The following is a 15,061-nucleotide window of genomic DNA, read 5'->3' on the forward strand; positions in this document are numbered from 1 at the left end:
TTAGGAACAGAAATTCATTTGTTAAATTTTTTGTGCCCAGAATCAGTTTTGGAACAGAATCAAGAATAAAAAAAAAGTAGTTTCTTGATTCTAGAACAATTTTTCCGGAACTGATTCTTCTTGATTTTTTTGTTTTTTTTGGTTTGTTGTTGTTCTTCGGCCCCTCCACCCGCCGGCCACCGGCCACAGGCCAGGGCCGGCGAGGGCGTCTCGGCTCTCCCCGATGGCCGGCGAGGGTCCCCCTCGCCACCTGGGCGAGGGTGGCTCGCGGCCGCGACGGCGAGGCCTCGCCCAACCAAGGCGAGGCCGACCATGCCGTCGCCACCCAGGTCCTTCACCAGGGTTGGCGACGGACCTGAGTGGCCAGGCTGACCTCGCCATCGCGACCGGCAAGGGCCGCGAATCCCTCGCCGGCCCTGGCCTGTGGCCGGTTGCCAGCGCTGGCAGCCGGCCATGGCCAAGAAAGGAAGGGGAAAGAAAGAAAAAAACAAAACAAAACAAAACAAAAAAAGAAAAAAGAAAGAAATATTAAAAAATTCAAAATATTATTAATAAAAAGAAATTTTGTATAGTTACCAAATGCATTTATGTTCTTTTTCTATTCTAAGAACAGAAATTTTGGGCAGTTACCAAACGCATTCAAATGCTTAGAAATTATTTCCGGGCACAGAATAAAAAAGAATCATTTCTGCCCAGAATCTGATTCTGGGCACAGAATGTTTGCCATACGCAGCCTTAGTCACTTTGAGTTTGAAAAGGGATGTTAAAAATAATTAGGAATTTGTCTAGGATGAGTTCCATTGTTACGAATATTTTGATAATCTTATTAATTATTTATATCTCTCAAGATTGCACGTATATCGCACATATGTTGCACGTGTATTGCACGTATGTTGCACGTGTATTGTACGCATATTGCGCATTTATCTCCATTTGATTTTGCATATCTTAATAGAGATATTTTTTTTTTTTGATAATCGAGGTGTCCGCGCGACCGGCGAGCTAGGGCTAAATATCTCTAGAATAGTTATCCTATAAAACCTATAAATAAGCTGATGTGTTATTTATTAATATATACATATCAAAATATACAGAAATTAAGTGTTAGAATATTTAAATAATAAATCAAGCTTTCATTTAACAGCTTAAGCTTTTAGAATAGTTAGTGGTGGACCCACCAAAATCTCACTCGGTATTGGGGTTCTGGGTTCGAATTTGAGAGGCGATGTTAGAGATAATTAGGGATTTCTCTAAGATGGTTAGAGATATTTTGATAATCTTATTAATTATTCGTATATCTCAAGATTGCACGTATACCGCACACATATTGCACATATATCCCCTTTTGCACGAATGCATAATTAAAATAACGACCAGATATAGCTCAACGGTGTTTGGAGTGACGCGAAATCCGAATATAATGAGATGTAGCCCTGATAAAAAAAATCCCACTTTGGAGTTGGGATGGACTCAAATAAGATATGTGAAATTTGAAAAAATGAAAAATAAGGATGGTGCATTTGTTTCCCCACTTCTATGCTTTTTAATCGCTCTTACTCTCTTTTACCCAATGCCACCATCGTCTCTCTCGAGTTTCGATTTCTCGCACTAAAATGTCCAGCACAGAACCAGAGCAGGACCAACACGTTCGCGAGGTGGGACGGAAATGACTTTGTATGTAGCTGTATGTAAGCGGAAATGACCACCGCAACCATTAATAACTTCGTATGTACCTGTGAAGTGCTGCAACTTGGAAGATGAAAGAATTATGTCCGTTTTTTAATCCTCAAATTCGCGACGGAAATGACGACCCAAAAAAGGTGCCAAGTGTCACGACACCGTTGCTTAACATATATGCCTGGACTAATTTTATTAACCGAGCATCTTAAGGTGCTTTTGTTCGAGGAAAAATATTTTTTTGAGAATCCATTTTCCGGACTTTCTCGTCAAAAATGATAAGTTAACCGAAAATACTTTTCGGTCAAGAAAGCATTCATGTATAAAATTAATAAAGTGAATTCTCTTATCCAAGAAGATGAAAACACTTTCTGGAATTGCTCATATTGAATTTATTACTATTTTATTCTTTTCTTTTTCTTTTTCTTTTTCTTTGTTTTCTTTTCTTTTTCCTTCTTCCTCCCTTCGCGGGTTAGCGGCCTCGGCAACAGGTCACAAGTGCGGGTTGGCAAAACAAATGCATTTTGAAATTATTTTCCAGATGAGATCCAAATACCAAATACCTTTTTCGATCACATATCACCAAACAAAGGAAAACTAACCATTTTTCTGGAAAATGATTTCCCGGAAAATATTTTCCTAAAATATTACGTTTTTCGTGAAACAAACGCACCCTTAATTGCATTTATTCTCTTTAATGTTACAAACATGTTTAAATTTTTTTTTTATAATTGACTTTCCTATAGATGTTTAAGGAACTCGATAATGAAGAAAGTAGAAACAACCTATAATTTTGTGACATCAATTCAAATTTTCTTGTGCATTGAAAAGGTGTATTTTGGAAGCTAAGCTAGTAAGGTAATTAAAAGCTAAAAATGTTGATTACGAAACCTTAACAATGATTGAGACAATAAAATTAAATTACCCACAATACGTACGTACATATACACAAAGTAAAATATCAACTAGTCGCATCATACAAATATCATAAACATCTTCGTTGTATAGGGCATTTATACAATCTGTTTTCTCTTAAGGGACCGTAGAATAGATTATACACCTTGCCAATATTATATTGAGTTGTTTTGTAATATAAAAAAAAGTGGTAGCTGTAATTAGACTGTAGAATGTCCAATTATTCAAAAGCATTATCTTTATTACTAAGTATATAAAGAACACAAGGCCGTATATGAAACCGTAAACTACAATTTAAAGATTTCTACCACGCGAGAAACACAAATTGTTAAGTATTTAAATAATAAGCCTTACATTAATCTGAATACATGAATTTTTACAATAATTTACAGCGGTCCTGTAAAATTTATAATGATATCAAAACAAAAAGTCTCGAGTTCAAATCTTTCCTAATATATTTCCATGCTTTAGTCTAACTTACTTGTCAGGATGAGTATTAGAATATCTGAAAGGACAATTTAAGCATTCGGATTAGAATAGTTGGCAATAGAGTCACAAAATTTCGTAGAGGTATGAAAGAATTCGATGGAAATATTGACAAATAACAATACACTCGTACATGTGGATAAATAAACCACTTTATTAAAAAAAATTATTAAGCTCGAAATACTGATTAAGTACCATAAATAGAAACATGTTTAAAACCTTTTTTTCAGATTGAAGCATTGGAGCTTCGCCTATGCCTTCAAAGTCATGAAGGTGCTAAACTAACACCCCTGTTTTTCGGATTCATGTTAGTAAACCAGATAGGTAGTTTAGTATTGAATCTGCCACCCTAGTCGCACCGGCGACTACTTTTGTCCCTTTTCAACTCAATGAATGGATAGTTCCCTCCACGATAGCACGAATTAGCGAATGGACACGTCGCCAATTCGACTATTTCATTATCTTCATTGGACCTTTCCGCATTCTCTTATGAACGGCTCAAATATGGCTTGACCAGGAATATTCATATAAACTTTGTGCTAGTAACATAAATAGCAAGGGTCACAACATATATCTTTACAGTTACAACTGCAGCAACAGCTTACCTTTGGCCACTTAAGGCAGGAGGAACTAGGCCAGGAACAGCAAGCGCAACTAGGCCAGGAACAGCAAGAGCAACTAGGCCAGGAACAGGAAGAGCAACTAGGCCAGGAACAGCAAGAGCAACTAGGGCAAGAAGGAAAGGAAAAGGTACAACTTCTACTACAGCAAGAGATGCCTTTACAGCAATCAGATTTGGGACACGAGCAACACCGGCACTTGCGTACGGAGCAACTCGGACACGAGCAACATTTACACGAGCAGCATGAGTTGCAATTGCAGCTACAGGGCAATTGAACCGGGCATGCAGAATAGCAGCAGCAGCAAACCCATGAGAGGCTAAAACAGGACATTCCACTGCAAAGCCAGGGAGTAAAACCACAGTATGTCAGGAATCATCTTAAGTTGACAGTTAACTCTATTGGAACAAAGAAATCATATTGTCCTTCCCAATGAGCTTTTGAATTATATCCTCAAGGTCGTATATTAAGGACCGACATTCACAAACAAGGCGATTGCAGATAAAATTCTCCGTAAAAAAGGATTTATGATTAGATGAGTTTCTTCCCCTAGTTTTTAGATGATTATCAGCGTGATAAAATGATAGAAAATAACAAACACATAACAGAGTTCAGCATGCAATATCCAAAGATAATGTAAAGCCTTAGATGAAGACAGTTCGCGAAAGGATCACCAATGACAACCAAAACTGAAAAGGTTGAGAAGTTTTTGTAATATACTTTTGCAGGGAGAAGGGTTGAAGAGGCTTACTAAAACGACGCAAGCGTCTAGCATAATATAGCAGCAAATTCATGACAGCATAATACAGTGATCAATCTTCTACATACTTTTCAATTGTATAGAACGGTATGGCAAGTACACAAAAATGTATCTTCTGTTTGCAACCAAATGAAACTATGGAACTACATTCAATTCAATCAAAGCTGTCCAAATGCTGTGAATCTAATACCACGTTGGCATGTGATAGAATATGGGAAGATTAAACGCACTCTTCTTCTTGTGAAGTATCTGAGTCTGTATTATAATAAGCAATTCGTGCACAGAAGAAAAAAGCACAAAGAGTATCAACAAGTTTATTGAAGAACAACGATACATAAAAGAAAATCCTACCAGAGCCACTTCCAAGAGCGGTAAGATTTATTTCCCTTCTGGTATCTGCATGAAATTGAACCAAAAGGATAAAAAATACCATCTCAATTCTATCACAGGTTCCATAATCCAATATTCTTACGTTGGTATGAGAGGTTCGGGGTTTGCCACAACGAAATCGGCAACCCTGCAAGGCCGCCAAATTCAAACAGAAAAAAGAGTTAGCTGATGGACACGGAGTGAGTTTTCCAACCAACATCGAAATTAACCGTCTATATTAGGTATTATACAAGGAATTGCAAATTAGGCATACTCTTTGCAGCATCTGGAAGCTGGTTGAAGTCCATCAAGAGACTTTAATTCCTCCTGCTCCCAGCAGAGATTCCACCCAATTGTTTAGATTACATAACCATAAAGTTTTCAGGAAAACTACTGAAAATATAAGGGAAAAACAGAGAAAGAACAAGTGAAGATGATCAAGCACAATGCATTAACGTTATTAGAAGCACTCAACTCATAAGCTCCTCATCTTCACAAATTAAACTCTTTGTTAAAGGGATTAATTTACACTAAAAACTTTTCCACCACAATTTGCTTCCCAAGGATCTGTCTCAGCTCTCTTATACTTATACACACCAATCACAGCAAGCAACAAATCCATTTCCCAAAATCAAAAAAAATTTCCTTTTCTTTTTTCATTTTCCAGGTACAACAAGTAAGCCATGCTCCATAAGAAACTCTAAACAGCAAAACTGAAAAAGTAAAGTAAAACAAAAAACAAGAAACCAAGCCAAAAACTCGTAAAGCTGAGGACCCACCTCAAGAAAACCAATCTCTCTCTCCAGCATTTGCACCTTCGCAGCCTCCCGGCGCTTACCATACAAGTCCGGATACTCCGGCGGCGACTTCGGGCGCGGCGGCGGCAGCGACGGCACCGACGACGAGCAGCCTGGCCGAGCAGCCATCCAACACCCGCACTTTCAACTCCAACCAAAATCAAATCGACGGAAGATCCTCTATGCCCAAAAACACACACTCAAACAATACACAAGACCACAATAACCACAATAATTAAAAAGAACAAAAAAAAACAAAGAAAAAATGACTGCACACGCGTAACACCCAGTGAACAATAATGCTTTGCACTGTTGGGTGACAAACCAGAAGAAGCTGAGGAAATGAAACGTTAGGTGAGAGAAATTGAATGAGTGCAATGGCAATACCAGTGGGCATACAAAAAGGTCAGTGGCATGGGAGGTAATTAGTGGCTTCTGACAGGGATAAATACGACCCAGAGCCCGAAAAGATCTCTGCCGAAGCGGCAGGACATGGCAGGGGCTGAAAGCGGCAGTGTTTTAATGCAAAGTGCCAAAAAAATGAATGCAAAATCACTTCACTCGCACTGCATTGCGTGTGAAATTTTTCAACTTTCTCATTGTGCTCCTCTACAACCTAACAAAAATGCAAATGGGTTGCTTGACAAACAGTCCTTTCGATCAAATTCAACTGATTAGCCCCCGAAAAATGGAAAAAGATCGGATCTTTCCGGAGACAAAACAACTGGAGAAACTGGGTTCTGTTCTTTTTTCCCCAATTTTTTTTCCCTTTTCTTGCTTTTAATAATGGTAATGACAGCGGTTCTGGGAAGAAGAAGTAGGAGTCGCAGTAAATCAGTAGTAGTAAAGACGGCCGTGAAAAAGGCCTGCAAACCCAAGCGTGTGTACGGCGACATTTTTCTCTTTTCCTGTTCTCCGAGGGAAGAGTTGACAGTTTTTGGTTTCGAATAAAGAAGTGAAATGAACTGTGAGGAAAGAACCAAGAAGAACGCTCCTTCCTGGCTCCCTCCCCCACTCTCTGTCTCTCTCTGAAATGCGATGTGAATGCATCTGTGTTTATTTTTTCTCCCTTCTCAGAGCAGGAGGGAAAGCGGAAAGCACGATGATCGTACCTCAGACGACACGTGAAAGCTGCGTAAGAGAGAGAGAGTGTGCGTGTGAGAGACAGAGGGAGAGAGAAACGACTGTTCTGTTCTGGGTGTCTTACGAATCCAGCTCTGATTTTGAGATGGAAATTGGTTTGTCAATTGATTAAATTTGAAAAACCCAGAAAGGAAAACATAATGAAAAGGAGCAAAGAAATGAAAATACCGATAGTGGGCTCTTTCGTTTTTGCAGTAAAGATTCGAACTTGAGCCTCAAACTCGAGGAAAAAAGCATATGGGGATGAGCCAGGAGAAGCAAAAATTCACATCAAGCTCACCTACTTGATATCGAGCCTAAATTATTGAGACTTACGTGCGAGTTCATTCAAAATATATGAATATAGACATCTAAAATGAAATGAAATTGTTCATGACCTTTCTAAACTTGGCATTATATTATCTTATTTTCAAAAGTTTCTGGGTCTAGGTTTGAATGCTATTGGATTAAATATTGTCCTAAGTCAAATCCTACGAGTCATTATTATATTGCAAGCCTGTTTGCATGGACTCACGTTCCTTTTAGAGAGGCTATAAAATTTTTGAAATCGAGTGTCTAGCTCTTCCTCAGCTTTTGACTGACAAGTGTTGATAATGGGTGTTAATTAAAACAAGCTAGAAACTTAGGGCTTTTATTGAAATCATAATAAAGCTGCTAGTGTACTAAGATGTGTGCATACATAGGACCCACGATGTCCCCTAACAGCGACATGACATGGCTCGATTAGATTAGTTCATTTGAATTGACCATTGGAATCTATCCAAAAAAAATGTCTTGGATTGACTATTTCAACAAGCATTAGATGTTTGAGTAGATAGCACTCGCATGAATGGATAACATAAAGGGGGCCTATGACATGAATCGGGAAACACGGAGACAAAGACCATGATAAGTATGCTATCCCATGCACACGGCTTTTGTGGCCTTCGATAAGGTCTATCTTTTAATCACTAGACTCCCTTTCGAATTTTGATTCGCACCATAAAAGCAAGAAGAATTCTGATATGCAGGTTTCACATAGTGGCAAGTGCAGAGCACACTATCACGATTATAAAAAAAAATTATGCCATGATATTATATAATATTTCGAGAGTATAGTTTTGCTCGGAGTGGTCTAGGATTAAATTCTTGAATGCACCAAGCTATTATATGGTAGTGCACTTTTAAGATTGCTGGGGGAGGCAATTTAATCAAATTGCGTGAATTTGACTTGGACACCACTTGCTCGCTTATCCAAAAATAAATGAATTTTTTTATATCACGAATCAATGAATGTAATAAGGATAAACATGTAACGATCACAACTTTTGTGAAAATTTATAATTAAAATACAGAAAAGTAGGCATAACACTTTACTTCATTTCATTTTTCGATAACTTCGAGACAAGAGTGCAAAGATCCGGCTACTACTATTATTATTTTCTACGGATTACACTTTGTTTTTGTGTTAATAAACCTTAATATGAGTTTAGTGCTTATAGATTATCATTATTTTCACATGTATTACTAGTTTTGCAATTCCATAATATCCAAACTCATAGGCGAAATGGAGTTGACTGATGCTCTAAAACCTTTTTACAGGTGCAAAAGATTGTATGTGTGCATGTATAGATATGTGAGACTAATCAAGGGAAAATTTTTTATGATTCATTTTGTTTCGTGAAAAATGAATAATTTTGAAAATAATTTCTAAAAAATTATCGCTTGTATCGTTTGAAATAATTAATTAATGAAAAAATATTTTCATTATCGACAGTAATTTATTCTTGAACATTTTCGTGGGCAAGTTAAATTTTTTCGTTAATCCATTTTTGTAAACGATAAAATCGATTATTTTTAGGAAATGACTTTCCAAATCAATTATTTTTGGCGAAACAAACAGAGCCCTTATATCTTAAAAAGATTATAATCGTCTCCTTAAGAAAAAGAAAGAAAAGTAACCTTTTACATGTCCATCATAATCCGAGATATTAATCAACTTTTACAATTATATGTGACTATTTGTATTTATTTTAATATATATAAGTGCATTAGTCGCATTATTTTTTATTGAAATGGTTACAATTTGAAATGCAAATGTTCTAAACAGACTATCACTAAGACTTTCGTATATGGATTCTTGCTAAATGTGTGTAAGGTTGGCATAACTGGATGAAATCACATGTCATTAAATCTCTAGGGTTAGCACAATTTGATTAGGTCGTTCGAAGATTTCCAACTCAGGAAATTGAAGTTGCCTCTTAAAATCCTACAAAGTGCATGTCAAATGCTCTGGAAGGCCGCTTGTAGAGGTCAAAGGTTCAAACTTAACGATTCACAAGGCGTACGAGGTATTTCATGAGTCTCCAAATAATCATATTTTTTTTTTGGTAAGGGTCTCCAAATAATCATATTTCCTCGCCCATATCCTGAAATTACCCAAAAAAAACAATCATACCATTTTAGTGCAGTTAGAGCCAAACTACGTAACAAGGAACCACTTTTATTATAAATATACGGACCTCTTGCCTTTTTTTTTTTAATCTATGTACCATTAAGAAAATTAAATTGAATTTTTTTATGTTTGTATGGATAAAATAGTATAAAATCGATGTGAAATGACTGTAGCGCCTTATTTGTCAACTACTCAGTAATCCCATAACTAATGATAAGTATTGACTATTGATGTTATCATGTGCGTTTGTTTTACGAAATATAAATTATTTAAAAAATATTTTTCTAAAAATAATTACTTGTATTAATTAAAATTATTGGTTGATGAAAAATATTTTTATTATTGATAATAATTTATATTTAAACATTTTCGTGGATAAAGAAAATAGTTTTAATTCATTCATTTTTATAAGCGATACAAATAATCATTTTTAAGAAAAAAAAATTCGAATCAATTTTTTTCTACGAAACAGAGGCAACCTTCGTGAAGAGCCTAGACTTTGTCCGTGCCATCTTCAATGTGCAATGAATCTTTAATTAGTGGAGCGGAAACCTTCAAACTTTGAAGGTGGCAATGGACTTAATTGATTTGTTATTGTCACGTGACGTGATCGTCTCATAAATTACTCTATCCTTCGACAAACATTTCTCTGTTCTAAAAATACATTTGATCATATTATATTTGGATTATTTTTCCTTTTACTTAATCTGAATCTTGCATATTACTCTCTTCGTTTTTGTTTTAAGAATTCAAAACACTTAAATATACACAACATACCAATATTAACACATAAATCAACATATTTTTTATTATTTCCTAAATGTGTATACTTTTAAATTATTTATGGCAAAACAAAAAAAAATTCCCAATTAAAAACAAATAGGCCCTTGATACAAATTCTCACTATATGTAACTGAAACATGCCAAAAAAATTTTAGGATAAGTGCACCAAATATCCTAAAACATGTCGCTAATGTGTAATTGAGTTTTACAACTTTCAAAAAGTGCATTCAAGTCGTAAGACACGCTAAATTGGTATAATCGAGCATTTCCATTAACTTTTGTCACTTTGCTTAACAGAAAATGTTGATATGACGTATCTTATTATTTTTGCTGCCGCCAACCATTCACTAAAAGGGCCAGCAAGGTCGCCGGGTCCTCGCTAATGCGTTGCGATCCTACTCCAAATTTGTGGTGAGGGTTACACTCTCTCCCAAATTCGAGGGCCAGGCTCTCGCTTGAGGCCAGAGAGAGTCCCGTTGCACTTTTTTTTGTTCAGCTTGGATTTTTTTTTATAAAAAATTTAGCCTTTTTATTTTTTAAAATCTAATTTAAGTAAGATTCGAGGAAAGAAATAATAAAAGAAGTGCCACGTAGTAGAGAAAACAATTTAAAAAAAGTGTCAGGTCAGATTTTTTTTTTGGTTAGGCAAATTAACAGAGTTAATGGAAGAACTCATCTGTATTAATTTGACAAATTTTAAGACTCGATCACATTTTTTTTAAAAATTTTAAGACTCAACCTCGCCTTCGTGAAGACTTTTAAGAAGTTTTGGTGTATTTATCCCAAAGTTTTTAAAATCGACAAACTGAGATTTAAGCCAAGTCGAAAGCCATGAATTTATTCCGGAGGACGGATAGTGGACCCAAATTTATGTTAGAAAAACGGTGGGAGGAGGGAGGAGGGAGGCGGGCTGGGACAGGGGGATGAAACGACAGGTCGTCTCGCTCTTTCCCAGAGTACCACGGATGGGGCAGAGTCGCGTGGCCCTGGCAGCGACGTGTCGGAGGAGGAGGAGGAGACGACGGTGGCGGCGGCCGCGTTGGCGGTGGCGGTAGGTTTTTTTGGTCAGAACCATCACAGAAATCTGGGAAAAAATAAGCCCAGACGCCCCTCGTATAAACGCTACTAGGGATGTGCAACCGGACCGGATTTACCTGGAAACCGGACCGGCCTACCCGAAAAATAGGTCCAAAAACCGGTTCCATTTTTTGGGAACCGGTCCGATTTCCGGTTCCAAGTAAAAACCAACCCAAACCGGTTTTAGAACCGGTTTTGAGATAATGTAAAAAAAAGTAAAAACCCTAGATCACCTTACCCTACTTCACCGGTTTTAGAACCGGTTTCCGATTTAATATTGGGATCTGTTTCACAACTATGAGCGAAACAGCACGACCCTTAAAGTCATCTAAATATTGTGTGATTCAAACGAGATATATAGACATTTCTCTAGTGAGAGCAGATACTTTACTGCTAAGTCTCTTGATTTTCCTTTCAAGATATTTCATTCGAAAACAGAAGTGCGGAGTTCTCTCATCATGGCGCAAAATAAAGAGTTAAACATGTTGAACAGATTCCCTGGTAATATGACTCTTAAAGATTTATGCGATTGGACTATGTCTTGCCACATAATGTTTTTGGATTGTTGATTTTGATGGATTGTAGTTTTAATTGCTCATTTTGGGGATTGTTACTTTTGGCGGATAGTGGTTTTTGTTATTCATCTTTTACTTTGAATCGTTTCATTGCTACTTATATTATTTTGCTGGAAAAAAATAAAATCGGAAAAAGGAATAAAAAAATATAGGTTCTCGGGTAGACCCTGAAATCGGACCAAAAAAACAGGGTCGGTTCCAAAATAGGGTCCAGGGAAAATAGGGTTGGTTTTAGGTTCCAAAAATTGGGAACCGATTATAACAGAGTTAATTCTAAATTTCAGGTCTGGACCCAATTCAACCTGGAACCGATCACCCCTAAACGCTCCACCGTGTCGTTTCAGAAAAAGGAGAGAACGGTATTCATCATTTGTGGCTTTCCCTCTTTTTTAGTTTAGTGAGTTCTTTTCGTGATAAAGAAAACGTGCAGCAAAAAAAAGTAAAGAGCACTCCATTTCCCGCTCGACCTTTTATTTTTATTTTTTATTTTAATTCTTTTTGAAGGGTTCAAAAGAGATTGATTTCCCTCCTCTTTGGCGAATGCATTGTGAGACAGGATCGATCATGTTATGTATAGTCGGATCGATTTCATTTTGTATGATGTGAATCGAGATATGTTTAGACATTTTCAAAATGTTGCTTCCACCTTTATCGTCCGAGATCGATTCTGTTGCATTTTTCTCGATAGGACATTCAAATTCGTATTCGAAAATGAAGAAACGCGTTCTATTAAACATTACGTTTAATGTCCAAAAGCCAATTTTACCATTATATACATACCTATAGATTAGTGGAATAGGATGGAAGAAAAGTCATGAACATTTTGAGGCCTGAATTGTCTGGCCGGGCGGGTTGAGGCTCGAAGCTCGAAGATTGGGCTAAGCTATAGATCCGAAGCTCACCCATTAGCTAAAAAGATCGCGACATATATATATTATAAAACATCGGCACATTTTAAGTGCACTTATCGGATAAATTAAGTAGTTGAGCCTAAAGTTTAGATAGGCTAAGGTTTGCCTAACCTTACCTGGGTAGCGCTAGATTCTTGGTGTTTGGTAAGGTATACCTCACTAGGACCGAGTGTTGACACCTATGAGGCTATAAGGTCTTGTTTAATGATCCGACGGCCGGTCTATTGGCATATCCCTTGTTTTCTCTCCAACGTGTTTTTCTTCCAAGGAGAGATTTGGAATACGGAAAAAGCTTATAAGGAGAGTTATCCACTATACTGGAGAATTCCTTCTCCCGTTTCTTCTTGAGCCTTTTAAGATCCTGCTTAGGACCACCGATGTTATAGTATAAGAAAGATAAATAAAAGGAAAATGAATTACATAATGTACTCTTAATTGGGGAGTACTTCTGGTCAATGCTCATGGGCGCTGAGCAATTCTCAGGGGCCCAGCATAACATTTGTTTTTTTTTCATGGATGATGCCTGATGGGCTTCTTCAAAATTATTCACCATATATAAATATATATCCATTTAGTTATAACGACAAACTAATATAGACCCCCCAAAGATTTTCATGTCCACTGCTTTTTTAGACTCAAGCTTTTTTACAAGTATCTTTCATGCCCTTCTTGTTCTTCCTTTTGTTTTTTCCTATTTTTCTTTATTTTTTTTTTCTGTTTGTCCATTCTGCCTATGCTTCGAAGCCTCTCCTTTGTGCCAACTTTAGCCTTTCGAGGACCTAACCTAGAGGTTATATTGGGTTTAATATAAATTTTAATCTCCAAGCACTCGCTAAAAAAAAATAAGGGCACTCGTCTTTCTCGCTTAAGGTCCGAATTCGAAGCACCACATTTGCGTATTCTCTAGAAACAATCATCGAAAATACGGTCTTTGTATTTCTTCGATAATTACTTAGATGTATATAGGACTTAGGACTACCGCACCCTAATTAGTTGCTCAGAGAGTCCCGAATGTGTCTTCTTGCTGTAATGCTGATAGCTGTCAGCATCTAAGAAAGCTTGAGATCCTTCTTTAGGATACCCTTTTTTGCTTTGGAAGTTTTTCGATGGTGGGGGGCAACATCAAATCGGAAGGACTTACTGACGTTGATTTGTTTGTTTTTTTAATTATGAGTTTTCATTTCATGACTGGACGCGGTTGATTATCGAGTTGCCAATGCAGGCTTAACACACATTTTTTAATGACGACCATTCGTCGTCCAATTATTCTGGCTTGTTTATAGGGAGAAAATTGGCCCAACTCCCTAAAAAATCCCCAACTTTAGTATTTATCCTAATTATATCCCAAACTTTTTTTTGTCTCATAAAAAACCCCAAACTTTTACTTTTGTCCCAAATCTACCCAGTTAACTTTTCGTCCAATTTTTTAATATTATTTTTTCGATTTTTTTTTATTTTTTTTATTTTCTTTTTCCTGTCCTTTTCTTTCTTTTTTTGTTTCACCTTCTGGCCGGTCGCCGGTCCGGCGACTCAACAAGAGCGGGGCCGGCGTGGCTCGGCCCCGCCATGCCGGGCGAGGCTCGGCCTCGCCGTTCCAGGTGAGGCCGAGCCTCGCCCGCCGGCCGGCGTGGTCGAGTTCTTGCCAGATCGGCGAGGTCGGCCTCGCCTAGCAACGGCGAGGTTCGGCCTCGGCCGACCTCGCGTTGCCGGGCGAGGCCGACTCTCGCCGTTGCGGCGGGGCCGAGCCTCGCCGAGATCCGGGCGAGAACTCGGCAACGCCGCCGCCGGGCGAGGCCGAGCCTCGCCAGATCCGGGCGAGAACTTGGCCCCGTCTGGCCGCCGGCGAGGTCGGCCTCGCCGAAGAACGGCGAGGCCGGCCGAGGCCGAACCTCGCCTGCACGGCCGTGGCCGAGCCTCGCCAGCCATGGTGAGGCTCGGCCCCACCGGCTATTGGCGAGGGTCGGCTCGCCCAACGCCGGCGAGGCCGAGCCTCGCTAGCGGCCGGCGGGCCGAGCCTCGCCGGCCCCCGCCTCTGGCCGGTCGCCGGACCGGCGACCGGCCAGAAGGTGAAACAAAAAAAAAAAGAAAAGGAAAGGAAAAAGAAAAGAAAAGAAAAAATAAAAAAATTCGAAAAAATAAAAAATAATATTAAAAAATTGAACGAAAAGTTAACTGGGTAGATTTGGGACAAAAGTAAAAATTTGAGGTTTTTTATGAGACAAAAAAGAGTTTGGGATATAATTGGGACAAAGGCTAAAGTTGGGGATTTTTTAGGGAATTGGGCCGGAGAAAATTATAGTCCTAAAGGAAGCCAGGGGAATATATTCGGAGAGATTTTTAGAAGTATTAAAAGTACCACCATATTTCAACGACTATGAAAGAAGCTGTCTCCTCCAGCTGTTAAAATAAGGACATGGTTGCTCTGATTGCAGAGATCTCTCTCAGTCGACCCTGATGGAGGATGGACTTTCATACAGATATACCTTTTGTGAAGTTTTTCAAGGTTCTCCCCCT

The 15,061-nt window shown here is 38.3% G+C and overlaps 1 protein-coding gene across 2 annotated transcripts; it reads right to left on the reverse strand.

The window, feature by feature from the left end:
- Window positions 1–3,600: 3,600 nt before the first annotated feature.
- Window positions 3,601–6,999, reverse strand: LOC115663053 (guanine nucleotide-binding protein subunit gamma 3). Of its 2 annotated transcripts, XM_056310521.1 has the most exons (5): window positions 5,607–6,997; window positions 5,102–5,154; window positions 4,931–4,975; window positions 4,810–4,854; window positions 3,601–4,035 (listed from the first exon to the last, which is right to left on the reverse strand). In XM_056310521.1, the coding sequence occupies exons 1-5, from the start codon at window positions 5,751–5,753 to the stop codon at window positions 3,618–3,620; spliced, it is 708 nt and encodes a 235-aa protein (XP_056166496.1). In that variant the 5' UTR covers window positions 5,754–6,997; the 3' UTR covers window positions 3,601–3,617. The 2 variants fall into 2 exon arrangements, with proteins under 2 accessions (XP_056166496.1, XP_056166497.1); XM_056310522.1 differs by lacking the exon at window positions 4,810–4,854 and having other exon boundaries at window positions 5,607–6,999.
- Window positions 7,000–15,061: the final 8,062 nt, after the last annotated feature.

The sequence above is a fragment of the Syzygium oleosum genome, unplaced genomic scaffold (genome assembly GCF_021117445.2).
Source record: "Syzygium oleosum isolate NSW1041296 unplaced genomic scaffold, Sole_v2.1 Sole_v2.04, whole genome shotgun sequence".
NCBI lineage: Eukaryota > Viridiplantae > Streptophyta > Magnoliopsida > Myrtales > Myrtaceae > Syzygium > Syzygium oleosum.

Bases quoted from the DNA above. Each gene is read 5' to 3' on its own strand.
- LOC115663053 (XM_056310521.1), bottom strand. From the start codon at position 5,753: ATGGCTGCTCGGCCAGGCTGCTCGTCGTCGGTGCCGTCGCTGCCGCCG. The intron at 5,155-5,606 runs GTGGGTCCTCAG...TGCTGGGAGCAG, and splicing joins GAGAGATTGGTTTTCTTGAG to GAGGAATTAAAGTCTCTTGA. The intron at 4,855-4,930 runs GTAAGAATATTG...AATTTCATGCAG, and splicing joins CCCGAACCTCTCATACCAAC to ATACCAGAAGGGAAATAAAT.